Source organism: Drosophila innubila, chromosome X (genome assembly GCF_004354385.1).
Source record: "Drosophila innubila isolate TH190305 chromosome X, UK_Dinn_1.0, whole genome shotgun sequence".
NCBI lineage: Eukaryota > Metazoa > Arthropoda > Insecta > Diptera > Drosophilidae > Drosophila > Drosophila innubila.
The window spans coordinates 8,581,947-8,599,537 of record NC_047626.1 but is presented as its reverse complement, the minus strand read 5'-3'; the positions used below and the strand labels follow the sequence as shown (position 1 = coordinate 8,599,537).

The following is a 17,591-nucleotide window of genomic DNA, read 5'->3' as shown; positions in this document are numbered from 1 at the left end:
AAATGGAAAACGAAATACATATTTTTTTAATGGAAACAGTCTATATAAGCCATTGTGCACAAATACCATGTAATTTACTATAAGTGTCTAACAATACAATATATTATAGTCCATGAAGAGGCATACGTAAAATTCCCAAGGGGTTTGAGCCATATTATACTTAAGATCCAAGATCAACTATGAGTTATCACTGAGAGTAACGTCATATTATCACTTATCATTTTTACGCTTATTATTGTCATCAATCTATTAGTTGTTTAAGCATACATAACCTCACTTTCAATAAATCTTCATGTCACTATATTTCGACTATAATTTTTCACAAATTCGGACAAAATGGAATCATGAAAAGAAATGGAATTTTACAATTTTAGTTTTTAAAAGGCTATATAGTTGTTCCTCATCATAACTCGGAAAGTATACCAAATATTTTTCAGAAATTTGGTATGTATATCTATAACTGGAATATAGATAATGATATCTATAAATATAAACTCTTTGTTCTGGTTGAAACTGATCAATGTCGAGTCAAAAATCTTCTCACATCATAGAGAAGGACAGAACGATAGGAACAAGGTCTAAACATAAATCTGAAATTGAATATGAATAAAATAAAACTATGTCTGCATTGATATTATTACAAAAAGAAACTATATTATTTATAACTTTCACTTAAAACAAAAATGACAGTAAGTTGCGCTTATGGAATATCAATGTGGAAAGTGAAGGAAGGAAATAAAGGGGGAAGAAGGTTAAAAGAGGATCTTCTATATTTAGATATTCGCATCAGTTTCCATGGCCGCAGGCTCTGGCGTTGTGACTGTTGTGGCAGGCAGGGAAGATGACGTTGAATCCGCATCACTTTCTTGCTCCGGAATCTCTTTCGTTGACGGCGGAGGCGTTGAAGGTTCCGCCGTGAGGAGGGCTTCAATGGCCGCCGCAGCGGCAGCAGCAGCACGTGTCCTGGGACACGGCGTCGTCGGCAGCGGATACGAAATATTTGATGAGGATTGTGGCAGCGGTTCGGAAGAAACAACAAAATTCTCCTCGTTCAGTTGGTAGAGCTCCAAATACTCATTGTAGATGTGCTCCCATTGAGTATGCGGCTTCAGCGATTCCAGGACGCACTGCATCAACTCATGCTTCGGCACAGACTGGAAAAAGATATCGAAAAAGATTAATTTCGATAATTAATGGTTAATTTTTCAATAAAATATATTTGTTGATTGACTTTGATGCAAATAAAAAAAACTAGCAAAATGTTCACTAAATTTAATTCTTAAAATTTATTTTATAAAATTAGCTATTATTTAAAATTTTAGGAGATTTAAAGAGGTATTCTAGATAGAAAAAAAAAAATTAATTGAATTTAGATCATAAATTGGAAGTGCAACTTATTTTTAAAATTGAAATTTAAAATAAAATCTCTTTTTTCTCTGTTCCAAAATAATCCATTTAAAAATAGGAATTTTGAGATTTCACACTCATTCAAATAAAAAAAGTCAATCTCTTAAGGATCTCACCTGGTAACTCGTCTGCTCCTCGCCGCTGTTGAGAAAGCTGTCGAGAAAGATGCGCAGACGCTTCTCGGTGCCGTAGGTGGCCAGTTGAAAGGTCAACATGACATGCCAATGCTTCAGCTCCTCGACAGCTTCCAATTCTTCGCACAGCTTGATTTGATTCTCCAGAAAGAGAACTTTGGCCGTCTGTTGCCAGCTTTCCGGATCACTGAGAAAGAGAGCAGGGATATTATTAATTAATTAATGATTCTATAACGACTTTTGATTTACTAAATCATCAGCAATTAGTTTTAAAAGCAACCTCACTAATTGAGACTTTGTCCTTAAGATAACAATGTAATAATCTATATCGGTATGATTTCTGTACGGTTTTCGGTACTCACGGACAGGCAGAATCTCCTATTCAAGTAGGCGGTTACAGTCAAGCAAGCTCGACAGTAGAATACCCTGTGCCCTGGAACTCTGTAGTGAAATTTGATTTTCGACCGATTGTTCCCATGGCAGCTATATGATATATGGAACCGAATTAAACCAAATTTGGTCAGAATGTACAAAAACCAACTTAAATACATATTCTAACAGTTGGGTTAAAATATCTCAAAAAACAAAAAACTTTTTCATGCTTAAAGTTAATTTTTTACCGATCGGTCCTATGACAGCTATATGATATAGTCGACCGATTTGAACGAACTTCGGTCAGGTTGGACAAAAGCAAGTTAAATGCTTATTCTATCTGTTTGGTAAAGATATCTCAAAAAACAAAAAATTTTTTCATACTAAGACTTAATTTTCGATTGAGCGTCTCTATTGCAGCTATATGATATAGTAGACCGATTTAAACCAAATTTGGTCAGGAAGTATAATACCAGCCCAGATGCATATTCTATCAGTATGGTTCTGATATTTCAACAAAAAAAAACTTTTTCATACTAAAACTTCATTTTCGATGTATCGTTTCTATGGCAGCTATATGATATAGTGGTCCGATTCAAAAATAATAACAAACTTGATCTGCCTTTGGTATCCACGAACCTACATACCAAGTTTAAAGTCTCTAGCTCTTATGGTCTCTGAAATCGACGCGTTGAAACAGACGGACGGACGGACAGACGGACGGACAGACGGACATGGCTTAATCGACTTGGCTGTTGACTTTGGGGGGTCTGCCACGCCCCCTTCTGCCTGTTACATACATTCTGACAAAAATAATATATCCTTTTTGCCCATTTTAGGTATAAAAAGCTCTTTTTTTTTGCAACATTCTTTTCTGTATGTTTTCTGTATGGTTTTCTGTACTCACATTTCCACAGCTCCCCGCAAACTGACAAAATTATGCGTACCGGCCTGCATGCTAAGCAGGGGAAACTTGCGATTCACATGCTCCAAGTCCCTGGGCAACGAGCCACGAATACCATTAAAGAGTATGGCATCTCCAGTGGCCAGAACCAGCCAGGATTTGAGTTGTGTTGAGTACGAATATGAATTGCCGCTGGGGAAACCAATTAGAGGCATTCCCTGATCCGTGATGGCAAAATGCAATGCCATGCCATGTTTATTGAGCAATTCCAGGCAATTGGTGGACAGACGAATGCGTCTCTTGCCAATATTCCATATCCTCAACATGCCGCATTCGGTGAGGACGCCAACCATTTGATTATCCGGACTGAAGGCGCAATGAACGGCCGCCGAGGTTAATGAAATGGCCGGAAAGATGGGACAGCCCGTTGACATGGCCAGCAGACGCATGCTTCCGTCCAGGGAGCACAACATGACATATTTACTGCACAGATTCACATTAATCACGGGCGAGCCCACATACATCTCCCAGAGCTGCTCCCGACTCAACTGGGCCGTCACCTTGGCCACCATGCCATAGCCCGTCTTCAGGTGTCCATTCTGCACATGGATGCGATAGTCTTGGGCGGATTTCGTAAATTCACATTTACTATTCGCTGTGATTTGCAGCTTGGGACCCAATGTATTGCTGCTATTCAAATCGCAGAGCAACTGCATCGAATTGCGACGTGGCGCAATTGCAGCTGTTGTTGCCGCAGCCGGTGGAAGCATCAGACTGGATCTTGATCCCTGTTCTCCACGTCCGTAAAGTGGCTCGGGCATCAATGGTTCCACTCCCAGTCCGGCGATGACTCCAACTCCTCCCGATGTGACCACACTTCCATTTCCACTGTCCACGTTATTACTATTCATGTTGTTGTTATTGTGGCTAGAAAAAGTGGGAATGATTAATGAAAATTTAGAGTTGAAAGGCAGGAAAGCATCTCTATAGGGAGATAAACTAATCTTTTGAATATAATCTCTTTAGAGAAGAATATTTTTAATTAAAGTAAAGTAAAAGCACAATCTCTATAAGAAAAAATCACTTCTAGAAATGACTCTCTTTAGAGAATAGAGAAAAATATTTTAAAGAAGATTATAGGCAAATATCTTCAAGATGGAATCTTCTTAGGAGAAATCTCTATAAAGAGGAAACACTTTTAGAAAAGAACCTCTTTAGAAAAATAAATTTTTAATAAAAGTATGTGACAATATCTTAAAGAAGGTATCTTCATGGGAAAAATCTTTATAACGAGAGAAAATAATCTTTTGAAAAGAGTTTCTTTACAGAAAAATATTTAAAAGAAAAAAAGTATAGGCAAATATCTTTAAGTAATCTTCTTAGGGAAAATGTCTATAAGGAGTAATCACTCTTAATAATCTTTTGAAAGAATCTCCTTAGTGAAGAATATTTATAATAAAAGTATAGGCAAATATATAAAAAATCTCTATAAGGAAGAATCACTTCTAGAAATTATTAACTTTAAACAGGAATCTTAAAAAAAATCTCTATAAGGATTAGAATCACTTTTAGAAAAGCATTTCTTTAGAGAAGAATATTTTTAACGAAACATAAGAAAAATCTTTATGTAAAAGTGTCTATATTGAGGAGAATCTCTTTTTTTCGGCAATGTCTTTAAATAGGATTCATTTTGTGGAAAAATCTCTAAAGCGGGGAAGCTAATTGGAGTGAATCTTTTGGGGGAATAATCTTTATAAAAAAATATAAATCTTTTCGGACGTAACTCTGTACAATAAGAATCGCCTCAGTTGTTAAAAGAATCTTCACTAGACTACAGGGGCCGAGTCTGTAGATTGCCATGGTTCCTGACAGCTGTGCCTTGTCCAAACCCAACACAGATCTTTCCCAGAGCTGAATTAACAATGATTTACATCTGCCCGGAGCAGTCTGAGCCTCGCCAAACTAGATTTCCGCTTCAAGAGCAACACACAGCTGGAATGAGTGATCCAACATTGCCTAGACCCAGTACACATCCTCTCCAGGACTGAATCTCTATTAATTGTGCTGCTTAAAAGCAGTCTGAGCCTCTCCAGACTCGACTCCCACTTGAAGAGCAACTCACAGCTGGAATGAGTGATCCAACATTACCTAGACCCAGTACACATCCTCTCCAGGACTGAATCTCTATTAATTGTGCTGCTTAAAAGCAGTCTGAGCCTCTTCAGACGCGATACGCACCTGTTGTTGTTGCTGGGTGAACTGCCAATGGAGCTGCCAATGCCCGACAAGGGCTCCGACAGATCATTGAGTGGTATAAACACTGGGGTAATCCGTCGCTTGCCATCCTTGGTGCGTGTCTCTGTCTGTTTGCTGATGGCACGAGCCGGCGAGGTATTGGAAGCAGCTGGTGTCTGGACAGGAAGCCTTCGATCCATGGCGGCATTGGGCAGCGCATAACTACTCAATTCGGGCAGAACTCTGGCCTTGGGAGGAGGTGGCTTAATGGGTGCATAGAAATCCTCAATGCAACCACCATATTTACGCTTAAAGATGGCATTCTTTTCCTGATCCGAAACACGTGTGCCCAGTTCATCCTCATTGAATTGGAGGCATGCAATGGTGCCATCGCCACTGCAGGCCATGAGTAGACATTGTTGTGGTCCCCAGGACATGTCCAGCACGCTGTCATTGAACAACTCATGGATGACAACCATGGGACGCTGCAATGCCGTCATCCAAACCGACAGAGATCGATCTCTGGAGCCAACAGCCAGTAGACAATATTGTGTCGGCTTGCTGGGATTCCCACCGGTCATGTGACGTATCAATATGGAATTGTGGAAGCGTACACAAGTGACCGCCTTGCGGTGTCCCACAAAATCCTTGTCACACTTGAAACCCTCACGCTCAATGATCTGTGCCGTCGGTCCGCCTCCATTCATGGCATGGGCCGAGACCAAATACTGTCCATCTGGTGACCAGGAGAGTCGTAGTATATGCGTTGTCCCGCCACATTCCTGAAACGGTTCCGTTATCGTTGTCGAGCACGACCAGTCCATCGTACGCCAAATCTTAATGCTACGATCATCGGATTGGGAGGCCAGAAATTTGCCCACTGGATCCCAGGCGACGCCTTTGACCAGGCCCGTGTGTCCTCTGAGCGTTTGCAGCTGGGCGGGCAAACCACGTCCATCCCACACAATAATTGTATTGTCAATGCTGCAACTGGCCAAATATAAATCGTTTGGTGACCACGCCAAATCCAAGACATCACCATCGTGTCCACGCAGCGTGTGTATGCATTTCCAGGACTCGTGATTCTGTTGCATGCCGCCGGTGCCAAAGACACCGCTGGGTCCTTGCGCTTTGCGCCAAATCATGATCAGCTTGTCATCGGAACCGGAGGCAAGGAGTAAACCATTCTGTGACCAACGCACACAATTCACACACGCCAAATGCTGATCCATTTGGCAGAGCATCTTTGGCACCGTCGCATCGTTCTCATCCTTTTCGGACAGCACCGGCTTCAGATTCCAAATGACAACGCGTCCCGAATCATTTCCCTGTCCGCCTGTTGCGAATTTTGTGCAATCCTGATGCACGTCCACCGAGAAGATTGGTTTATCTAACAAACATACATAGATTTAGTATCGATTTGATTATGGCATCACAACCTACCATCATGGTGCACCCAACCCGGCTTCACGAGCCTCATTAATGCGGCTAATTTCAGTTGTTTACTGAATTTCGCGGATCCAATTGCCGCTCTAAATTAGATTTGCCGGCAAATAGTGATGACAAATAAATTACTATCTGTGTAAGTCCCCATCGATTGCATCTGCAGACATATATCGATAGAAGCATCAAATAATAAAATACTGCTTTCTATTAGATTTCAGCAGTCAAATTACTAAAAATATGTATAAATATGTAATTTATTACCATACAATTGCAAGCAAAGCCAACTGCAGGCGATTTGAGCTTAATCTAAATGTATCGAATATGAGTAAAAACAGCTGCTAGTCTTAGCCAAAAGTACTCGCTTATCGATGTTGTTCTACTCTCTTATCAATGTTGTCTCACTAGGTTATCGATAAGCATGCTGTGAAATATTTGCGGTAAATTTAAATGTAGGTAAGTTAAATTTCAATGTGCAATAGCTTTGAAATAAATTAATAATTTTATAAATATTTAAAATTCGAAATTAGATTATATTAAGGAAAACATTTTTATGAAGGTTTGAAGTTCGTCACCCACAGGGGAAAGAAATTAACAATTTAATTCTAAAAAAAATATCAACAAATCGAAAAAATTCTAACAAAAACCCTGCAAAAATTTAAAAAATTCAACTCTTCAATATTAAGAATAATTCCAAACATGGGGAGTTTTCTTGGGTGCAACCAAATTTTCAATTTTATTAAATTAGAACAAGTTGCCAGATCAGCAAATTTTTTAGGGTGGCAACCTTTGCAACTGGTGGCAGTCTTCCTTACCAGTACTGGCAAGTTTTTAGGGGGAACAAGAGCTGTTTCTGTTAAATATGTTATTGTGGGACATTTGCACAGTTTTATTAAAAATATTTTAATAGCAAAACTTAGCTGAATATGTATTTAAAATAGCCAGACTTCCAGCTTATAGCAATTTTAAAATTTTTTTTAGCAAACGAGTTTTGAAAATAGCTAGATCTAGCTATAAAATAGCTCAGTTGACAACAGTATTTCAAGCCAGCGGCATAATGCTTAACTGAGTTATCAATTAACAAGTGTAAAGTGAACGTTAAATGTGCAGAAAATAGTGAAAGAAGAAACTAACAAAGCAAAATTATTAGCAATACCCAATTGCTGTGAAAGATAATAAAGAAGAGAAAGATCGGAGAAGGTAAGAATGTGAAAACATTGCGTAGAACATATACAATTTACGCATATATGTACGTGTGTGTGTGGCTGTGTACGTGTGCATCAAACATTCAAAATAAGCGCATGAAAACGAAGGCTAACACAAAACAGAGAGAACAGACATTTATGTTCATATGTATATACAAATGTATGTGTGTTTGTATCAGTTCCAAATGCGTAGATAAAGCTGTTACCGATTTTGTGGTTGACCTTCGTGTTGCTAATCAAACAATTCGTCGACCGCAAACCAACAATGAACTCTTTCAATGGCGCGCCAACTTAACCTCGTTCACAAGCCCATAAGTGCGGAAATACATGTGTACATACGTATGTATATGTTTGTATTTAAATGCAATAAACAACAAAAGCGGCACCAAAATTTAAAACAAAACTAACTACCGCTGTCATATCATGTTATACTTAGGTTTTATATTTTTTTTTTTTAATTAGTGAATCTGTTTGCGCGCGCTTTCTCTACAGGCACACACACACACACACACACACACAGATGCAACATGGTGGTTGTCGCTCTCACACATAAACACAGAATTCAGTCTATTACTTAACAGGCAATGTGATAAAACGAGCTAACCGCTATTGCGCACTCTCTCTCTCACTCTTAACGTCTCTCTTTCTCTGTGTGCCAAAATAAGCACATCACACACTAGTGCTGCCAGAATTTCAAGCGCTAGTTTGAATCAAAATGATAAAACCAAAAATTAAAAAAATTAAATATATAATAATAATTACCATTTGGAATACCAATTAAACTTTCTTTGTTTGCCCAGAGACTATTTTTATTTTCATAAATATAAAAAGATTTATGTCATTCTGGATAAGTAGTCAGTTCATTTTAGTATTTCAATATTTAAGATTTCCAGACTAATAGCGTTTCTACAAGCTTTCGCATTAAATAAAATGGCTAACTTTAGCTATAAAATAGATAAGCAATAGCAACACTGTCACACACAGGTGAGCGAGAGAGAGAGTACGCAACCTACTTCCATTTTTGGTTCGCTCAGTTCAGTTTAACGCAGGCTGCGCTGCTCTGCTCTGGACATAATATCAAGGCATAAATTGTATATTTGTGTTTGTACAAAAACAGTTATTCAAGCCCAAAAAAAAAAAGAAAACAAAAACAATACCACAATGCCTAAAAAACAACGTTGCATTTTGTTGTGTTTCAGATTTTTTACTTTCTATTTTAGTTGTCGGCTTTTTGTTGCTGAGTATTATTACATGTTCAAGCTGAATGAAGCCGACTGTTTGTAGGTGTGTGTGTATGTGTTCGCATATTACCGTTATATTGAATATCGCTGCCGCTGGCTCTGCTGGCGTCAAAAGCTTTGTGGCAACCTGTTTCACGCATAGCTCCTCTAGTTATTATTGTTGTGGATTTTGTTTGCTGTTTTCACATTCTTATAAGAATTCCAATAAGACAGGCTTTGTCTTTCACTTTCCGTCAGACGCAACATATGTACATATGTGTGTATGTACACTAACATATGTGTGTGCATACATAGGAAAGTTGATTTTTTATGCGTGCCGAAACCAAAAACAAGGTCATCGATAATTATGTTTGTCTCTCTCTGTCTGTGAGTGTGTGTGTTTGTGTTTATGACAATAAACAAACATCTTTGACGCATAAATATCTATTTATAAATTGCGCTGTTCACGCCCGCCCACGCAATTCTTATCCCTCCACCTCCCCCCACCCAAAACTCAGCACAATCAATTTACCACAAGTACAGTTTTTTTTTTTTGGTTTTGCAATGAAATCTGATTGGTGTAAAGAGAGGAAACCAAATGCACACACACATATTTACACTTGCTCAATTGCATATGAATATGTATGTGTGTGTGTGTAGCTTCTCTGTTGTCAATGCAAAACGCCGCTTCTTGCACATTTGCTTTTGCGTTTTAATTTGCATTTCGATAAAGTTAAAGCCACTTGCTGCCCGTTGAGCTTTGCATCTTGGTAAACAAGAAATAAACGGCGACCAATAACGAGTGAATATGACCTAGATTTGGCCTTTTTTGGAGATGCTTGCGCTGCTGCTGAGCACGTAGCGCACGTCAAGGAAACGCATACATATGTACATATGTATTTATTTACTTGTAGTTTGTATTTTCGTTTGCTGTTTGGCCACTTTCGCCTGTTTATAATCATAGCAACAACAATTTGTTGCATTCTTGTTGTATTGGGGTGGGTTGTAGTGTTGTAAAGGGATTCAACAGCAGCTGACGGCTGCTTTGGCGTTGCCATATTTCATTACATTGCCATTAACACTCACGGCTGCCACATTTGTACTGAAATTTGAATATTTGGTACATTGGGGATAATTTTAAATAACCGATTTTCCTTATCTAAAACTAAATTAAACTAGCAGTGAAAAACCTTTCCATAGAGTAGTTTTGTTTACAAATTATTAATAATATATACACATATTTATCATTATGTCTTAAATATGAGACAACATAATTTTATGAAGTGGCAACCTTGTATACAATATGTATTCCCGGTACAACATAAATGTATGTGTGTGTGCGTGTGTTACTTTTCTATGTTACGTCTTGGTTGTCACGTATTACACTTTACTTTATTACAGTGACGTCGCAGTTGCTGCGCACGCCGCTTGTAATTCCTAGTGTTTGTAATTTGGGGATGCTGCATTGGGGGAATCTATAAATACATACATACATATGTATTGTATGTATGCATGTGTCGCGCTTGTTTTGAATTGCGCGTTTAATATATGTACATATGTACATGCAAATATACATACATACACATTAATGTAGCAACAACTTGACGCTTATCAATTTTGCTCGCACACGTTGTGGTTTTATCAGCAATTGTTGTTGCCAGTTCTTAATGCTGCCATGAGTCTGTATGTGAACTGAACGCAAACAATAACAAAACTGCAAGAGAATTACTTTTTATTTTGTTGTTGTTTTCTTTTTGCATCTTTTGGTTCTCTTGTTCTGTGCGCTCTCTGCGGTAGTGTGGCAACGCCGCTGCCGCCACTGACAAATGTTATGCAAATTGTTGCTCTCACTCGCTCGCACTGTATCACAATATCTGCCTGCCGTAAATATGTACATATGTATGTATGTGTGTGTTATTTTTCACAACCGGAATTTTTTTCGCTGTTGCTTTTACTGCGCGCATTCTCACGTACACAAAAGCATAGAGCGAGTTTGGGTTGTGCGCTCAGCTGCTGCTGCGAACGCTGTCGTCGGCGCTGCTTCACACTGTTACTGTTGTGTTATCACTGCATTTGCTTTGTGCTACATATTCTCAGTTTCGTACATTTTGCGCTGCACTCGCACACACAGAGAGGGAGAGACGCACAAACACAGATACACACTCACACATAGACACGAATGTGTACGAAAAAGTGACGGCTGAAAAGCGTCAGCATCGGCGTCGGCGTCGACAGCAGCATCGACGCAGCGGTTATATTTTATTTATATTTTTTTTGTCAGTTTGCCTTTGTGTTTCTTGCGTGCAGACGCGTTTTCGTTATTCAGCTCTCTAACCATTTACTCTGTGTATTCAATTCGCACTTTGCATAAAAAATAGAGAATTATAAATGAAGAAATACAATTTTAGTGATTTGATGAAATGAACAGTTAATTTATAAAAGTGTGAAATTAGTGTTTGGAGGTAATTGCTGAAAATAGTTTAATTCATTTTCATGTCTAAATATGGACTTAAATCGCTGTGTGACAAAAGTTGAGTTGTGTGAGATTAAATAGAAAATTGCCAAGATCAAAATACGAGTTGTATATGTGTGTGAGTGTGTGTGTGTATACGTATACGTTGTTGTTTTGTATGTGTTTGTATGTTTGTTGTGTGCGCGTGGCGTGGGCAGCTGCAACAACAACAAACTAGTCGGCGGCGTCCGGCATTAAATGAAAAATATGTAAAAAGTAAACCTGTTTACGCAGAAGGTGCATTTTCACCAAAACTAACACGCATACATGTACATATTTACATGCACACGCCAACAACTAGAAAGAAGAGAATGTGGTCAAAAAGTATCTCTCTCTCCATCTCATTTACTCTGCCGCAGGCTCCAACACTCCTTCTCATCCCATACGACAATTGAACTAATTTTAAAACGTTTACCTTTGAAGCGTTAACCAACACAGCGCTGAGACGCCGCTTACATGTACAGTGGCTCACAGCTAAATATGACCCACTACATTTTCAACTGTTTTGTGGTTTATTTATTTAGTTAAAAAAAAGAGTCATTTTAAATCTGTAGTATGTAACAGTTGTGGGGCGAAAAAGGTTTTAGCCACTGTAAATAAATGTTTTATTTGGCATATTTATTTCTTTTATAGTTGGAAATAATGCGAAAATAGCACAGAAATATTGTCAAAAACAATTACTGTATGTATATGTGTGCATGTAATACACGCGCCGGTGAATACACACACACAGACACACAAGAATTACATATACAGACGCAATACGCACTTTCAACTTGAACGCCAACGTTCAACGAAATCAGTGTCCCCAAAAAAATACATACATACATATGTACATATAAAATATAAAAAAAAGCACACGAACGCGTAATACATGCACAATCACAACAACAACAATAGCAGCAGTGACAACGCACCTGGGAGCAAAAGCAGGGAGCGAGCAGCGCTGCTTGAAAGTCACGTCACTCGCTGGGGTGATTTTGTGTTGTTGTCTTAACGAGAGTGCAACGAGCGCGCGCGCCAATGCAATGTACACACACACATACTGACAGACAGACATTAGTATTGGTGTGCTTATATCTTTTTGCGCTGCGCTTTGTTTATTGTTGTCATTCGTAAAGCGTCCCCAAAGATCAGCGCAGTGTGTGTGTGTCTGCCATTGCAAATTTATGCATGTGTGTGTGTGTATGTGTATGCATGTTATGTATACAGGCAGTCAGCTGGTTTTCTTTTCTTGCTAATATTTGAAACGGCCACATTTAGCACTTAATTAACATTTTTTTCTTATTATGTATACATACATATATATGTATATAAAAGTAATGTACAACTTGCAAACTTTTGATAAGAGCAAAAAGCTAAATTTATTTCTTTTTTTCGTGACAAAAAATGGCAATGAGAACGAAATACAGAAAGAAAGACGGAAAAACAAAGTATGGCAATACTGACAACGCCGCATTGCCAACTGGTTCTTTTTGTATTGCTGCCAGCTGTTGTATTTTCTTGTTTTTTTTTATATACATATAAAAACCGAAAGGGCAATGTTTTTTTGTATATACACATGCTATAATAAATGTTTATATTTAAATTTACTATATATATACTGATTCAATTTATACTTCAAAGCAAAAGCAACAGCTAGTACAGCGTTGCCACCGCAGTGATTATAGCTATACATTTACCAACACTGATTATTAACATATGATTTTGGCCGTTGTTAATTTGAATTTATTTTTTATCATTCGCAGCAAGGAAACAATACAAATGCAGCCCTACTATATCTTGAGCCAAAGACGATGGATGATGCTCGAGCTCAGTACAAAAACAATAAGAGCTCTGAACAAATAGCAATAAATCAACATAAACAAATGCCAGTGAACAGCAACAACAACAACACAATTAAAAGCACAAACATTTACAATTAATATAAGCGAAACACAACAACAACAACAACAAAATAACAGTGACGAATCGTTAAGAGAATTCAAATTCAAGAAGAAAAAAAAAAAAACAATAGATCTTATCAAATCAGCAACATGTTCAATTTTCATAAACCACGCGTCTACCGCTCGACAGATGGCTGTTGCATTTGCCGTGCCAAATCGAGCAGTTCACGTTTTACAGCCTCGCGAAAATATGAAAAGGAATCGATGCAATGTTTCAATCTAAACGAGCCACGAAATGGTGAAATTTGCAATGCGTGTGTTTTGTTGGTGAAACGTTACAAGCGTTTGCCTGTGGGCAGCAAGCGACATTGGGGACATGTAAGTAGAATGAGCGAAGTAGTGAGAGAGAGAGAGAGATACATAGAGATGAAAAGGAGTTGCTGAATAACTATCGATAGTAGGCACAAGCATTACATGTTGATTCTGTATAAATCGATTCGTTAAATGTTTTTACATTAATATTTAAAATTAATCATCTTGTTCATATTTTGATTGAAAAGTTATTCATAAAAAAAACAATAATTTTTTTATATCGAAATACCATCGATATTGATATTTTAAAAAATTGGTGACGCAGGATAAAAGTGAACTTCGATACCTTCGATCGATAGTGTCAACTAGTGATGTAAAAACTCGATCCAAAGTTTGGATTTACATCACTAGTGTCAGCGATAGTTTTGCAGCTCTTTTGGAGTATAGATTTTGTATTTGATGTATTTTTAAACTTTCTCTATTTTCACAGGTGGTTGATGCACGCGCTGGTCCCGGTACCAAATCTTTGGCCAAGCAGAAGAAGCGCGAAAATGAAAGTGATGGCGGTGGAGGTGGAGGAGGGGGCAGCTCTTTAAGTGAAAAGTTTGCCAAGATTTTGAAAAAGAATCGCAAGGTGAAAACAACCAGTGCGCTGGCGCCATCTGTCGACCAGCAGCAGCAGCAACTGTTGCTGCTTAAAGCGCCATCTATGCGCGCGGAGGAGCAACCAAGTGATTCCAATGAGAGCAACGATGAGGATCAGCAACAGCAACAACAACAACAACAACAATTGGTGGCAACAAGTGTTGTTGTTGCTGCTGCTGCCACGCCATATCAGACACGCAAGCGCACCGCAGCGGCAGCATTGGCAACAACAACAACAACGCCAACAGCATCGATAACAGCTATCGATAAAATGCGTTCGATGGGCAGCAAGCGACGTCGCATTTTACAACCGATTAAAAATCGTCGTGCTATCGATAACGTGCCGTTCTTTGAGCCAAACGATTTGCTGCGACTCGATGTTTGTTGTGGCATCGTCTATCAAAGTCTGAGCTTGGGCAGCGCGTGCTTTATTATCGATACCGATTTGTATACACCCTGTGAGAAGCATCGACGACGTGGCCGACAACAACAGCAGCAGCAGCAACAACAACAACAACAAGTGCTGCAACCGCAACAACAACAGACAATTGTTAATTCCGTTGCAAGTCAGAGCATCAGCACGCCGGCTTTAAAGAAGCATCATTTGTATTTTAAGCGACAATCGGAGTCATTTCCACAGGGTGACATACATAGGATAAGTCCAATTCCAATTTCCATACCAATTCCATTGCAAAAGACTGATCCGATAACGACAACAACATCAACAACAAATGTACAACAACAACAAAGGCAACATTCCACTGCAACAACAAATGGTGGCAGCTTAGCGCTTATACTCAAATCTGCAGCTGCAACAACAACAACATCATCATCATCGTTATCATCACCATCATCATCATCATCAGCTGGTTTGCATGCCAGCCTGCTTACAGCAACAGCAACAACAACAACAACTGCTGTAGGCGCCGCCTCCCCCTCATCCCTCTCGTCCTCTTCCAATTGCTCCACATCGTCATCGGTGGCCACCAAATTCAATGACAACTCCTCGGACTCGGGATTCGATGAACATGTCCTCGAGCGCAAATCCGTTAGTCCGCCAACGGTAGGTTTTTAATTAATAATACATATATGCATATTGATAGTATTTCGATAATAAAATATTGTTCATTTCAATAATATCGCACAATAATATTTATATAATTATATAAGATGGAGTACTCATTCACCACAGCATCATAATTTGTAGAGCTTGTAGGTAGACAAAAAGCTGTTTGTCATGCGTGGTGAGTTTCCCTGCTGAGCTTTGTCTTAAAAGCGCTTTTCAACACTAATTGTTACTTTTGCAATTTTTTATTTCAATACATATTTGACCCACTACATATAAAAAAATTGGAAATGAAATTATCTTTTAACAGGAAAGAGTAAATAGAGGTGCTAGAATCATTAATAGAAGCTATATAGGACAATTAAAGGTGTATAATGGCGTATATAGGTCAATAAGATAAAGTTGGGCAGTAAATATAGGTAATATAAGCATTTTTAGAGGGTATATAGGGCAATAATAATAAATAATAATAATAATAAATAAGATGAAATCAATTAATAAATTATGATATTTAATTTGTATTTATATTATTTGTATTTTGCAGCAAGACGAGTTACAGCTGGACAATAAAAAGCTGCGCGGTGGCATGCAACGTTTGATATTGGCCAGTGGATTGCCAATAAGTGGACAGTCGCAGAATTTGGTGTTGACCGGCAACGAATTCACTGCACGCTTTGTGCAGCGACAGCAGCAACAGACGTCGACGCAGTCGCTGAAAATAACAACAGCAACAACAGGAGCGGGCGGAGTAAACGTAGCAGCGGCAGCAACAACAACAACAACAACAGGATCTCAAAATAGTGGCAACTGCAATAAAATGCAAATGCGTGCAATATTCAACAATGCGAATACAATTCAACATGAGAATGGGGTGACAACAATATTGCCAGCATCCTCCATAGCAGCCAGCAATCAAACGGCCGCCATGAATGCCATAGCACCCAGCACGGTGACCATAACACCGGCAAAAATTAACAGCAGCTGCAACAACAACAATCCGATTGCCAATAATGCCAAGTTTATATTGTTAAAGCCAACAGTTGGAAAAACGTCAGCAGAAGTAAAAATAGCTTAAAGAGAGTGTGTTTGAGCGAGAAAGAAAGAGAGAGAGAGATAGAGAGTAAAACATTATGTTAATTAACATAGCATGATGTTAGCCATGTTAACTGGCTGTTATTTACATGCATAACTGTATTTACCTCTAAGCAAAACTGACAGCTCAAAAAAAAAAATAGAAAGACACAAGAAATTTGTTACATTTTATTGTGTCTCGAACACGTTGTACATATATTAAAAACATAAGCTTACAAAAACAGCTCAATTCATAAGACACACACACATAACATAACAGCTTAGTTTTTAATTTTTTTTTTTTTTGGTTTCGTCATTTATGTACAATTATATTATAAGAATACTCAGCTCAAAACGTATCACTTAAATATTTAAAAAACAACAAAAGTAATAAATATACCTTAATTTTGTTTATGTACATATGTTTACACACACACACACACACACACATGCATATTTGCATTCAATTTTAAAACATTATTTACATTATAGATTTGCATTTGCAGCAAACGGCTGAGAGAAAGCTGACTGCTATGTTAACAGTTTTATATGTAGTGTAGTTGTAGTTGTAGTTCTAGTTGTAGCTGTAATTGAAATAAGCTCTCTCTGTTAACTGCAGAACGAAAAGCAATAACAAAAACAAAACAAAAACAAATGCCACATACACATGCAACAAAATGTAGCCTTAGGAATGCGCCTAAAAAAATAAACAATCCATTTTTGTGTGTTAAACGTAATACTATGACAAAAAAAGCAATGTTTTTTTTAAATTAATTTAATATACAAATAAAAATCAAAGAAAATTCAAACATAAATCCACAAGTCTTTTAGTAATACACATGCGGCAATGGAGCTTTTCTTGTGAAGCTTTCAAATTGTAGAGCTTTTGTTGGGTTGCTTTCTTAAATTAATTTTAAATTAATGAAAAGATGTAGATGCCAAATTTTGTATTTAAAATAAAAATAAGATCCTTTGAAATTTAAAACAAAGCTTTTTGTCAGGCTAAAAGAAAAGCGATGTTTTTAAATTGCAGAACTTTGGTTGGGCAGCTTTATTTAATTCAAAAAGTAAATTAAATAATTGTCGAATTTTTTTTTCGACAACAAATTTGCTGCAATGGAGCTTTTTGTCAAGCTGACAAGGAAAGCTTTTAAAATTATGAATTTGAGTTGGACATAT

The 17,591-nt window shown here is 38.0% G+C and overlaps 2 protein-coding genes across 3 annotated transcripts; one reads left to right on the top strand and one right to left on the bottom strand.

The window, feature by feature from the left end:
• Nucleotides 1-628: 628 nt before the first annotated feature.
• LOC117783345 (protein HIRA homolog) lies at nt 629-6,606 on the bottom strand. Its single transcript, XM_034620725.1, has 5 exons — nt 6,496-6,606; nt 5,056-6,442; nt 2,821-3,744; nt 1,524-1,728; nt 629-1,154 (listed from the first exon to the last, which is right to left on the bottom strand). Exons 1-5 carry the CDS (start codon nt 6,530-6,532, stop codon nt 774-776), a joined length of 2,934 nt encoding a protein of 977 aa, XP_034476616.1. The 5' UTR covers nt 6,533-6,606; the 3' UTR covers nt 629-773.
• Nucleotides 6,607-7,536: 930 nt separating this feature from the next.
• LOC117789629 (formin-J) lies at nt 7,537-17,227 on the top strand. Of its 2 annotated transcripts, none has more exons than XM_034628696.1 (4): nt 7,537-7,695; nt 13,181-13,696; nt 14,121-15,338; nt 15,886-17,227. In XM_034628696.1, the coding sequence occupies exons 2-4, from the start codon at nt 13,469-13,471 to the stop codon at nt 16,414-16,416; spliced, it is 1,977 nt and encodes a 658-aa protein (XP_034484587.1). In that variant the 5' UTR covers nt 7,537-7,695; nt 13,181-13,468; the 3' UTR covers nt 16,417-17,227. The 2 variants fall into 2 exon arrangements, with proteins under 2 accessions (XP_034484587.1, XP_034484578.1); XM_034628687.1 differs by lacking the exon at nt 7,537-7,695 and adding an exon at nt 11,203-11,382.
• Nucleotides 17,228-17,591: the final 364 nt, after the last annotated feature.

Coding starts and splice junctions, on each gene's coding strand:
- LOC117783345 (XM_034620725.1), bottom strand. CDS start 6,532: ATGAGGCTCGTGAAGCCGGGTTGGGTGCACCATGATG. Junction 6,443..6,495: donor GGGTTGGGTGCACCATGATG/GTAGGTTGTGAT, acceptor TATGTTTGTTAG/ATAAACCAATCTTCTCGGTG. Junction 1,155..1,523: donor AGGAGCAGACGAGTTACCAG/GTGAGATCCTTA, acceptor ATCTTTTTCCAG/TCTGTGCCGAAGCATGAGTT.
- LOC117789629 (XM_034628696.1), top strand. CDS start 13,469: ATGTTCAATTTTCATAAACCACGCGTCTACCGCTCGACAGATGGCTGT. Junction 13,697..14,120: donor GCAAGCGACATTGGGGACAT/GTAAGTAGAATG, acceptor CTATTTTCACAG/GTGGTTGATGCACGCGCTGG. Junction 15,339..15,885: donor AATCCGTTAGTCCGCCAACG/GTAGGTTTTTAA, acceptor TGTATTTTGCAG/CAAGACGAGTTACAGCTGGA.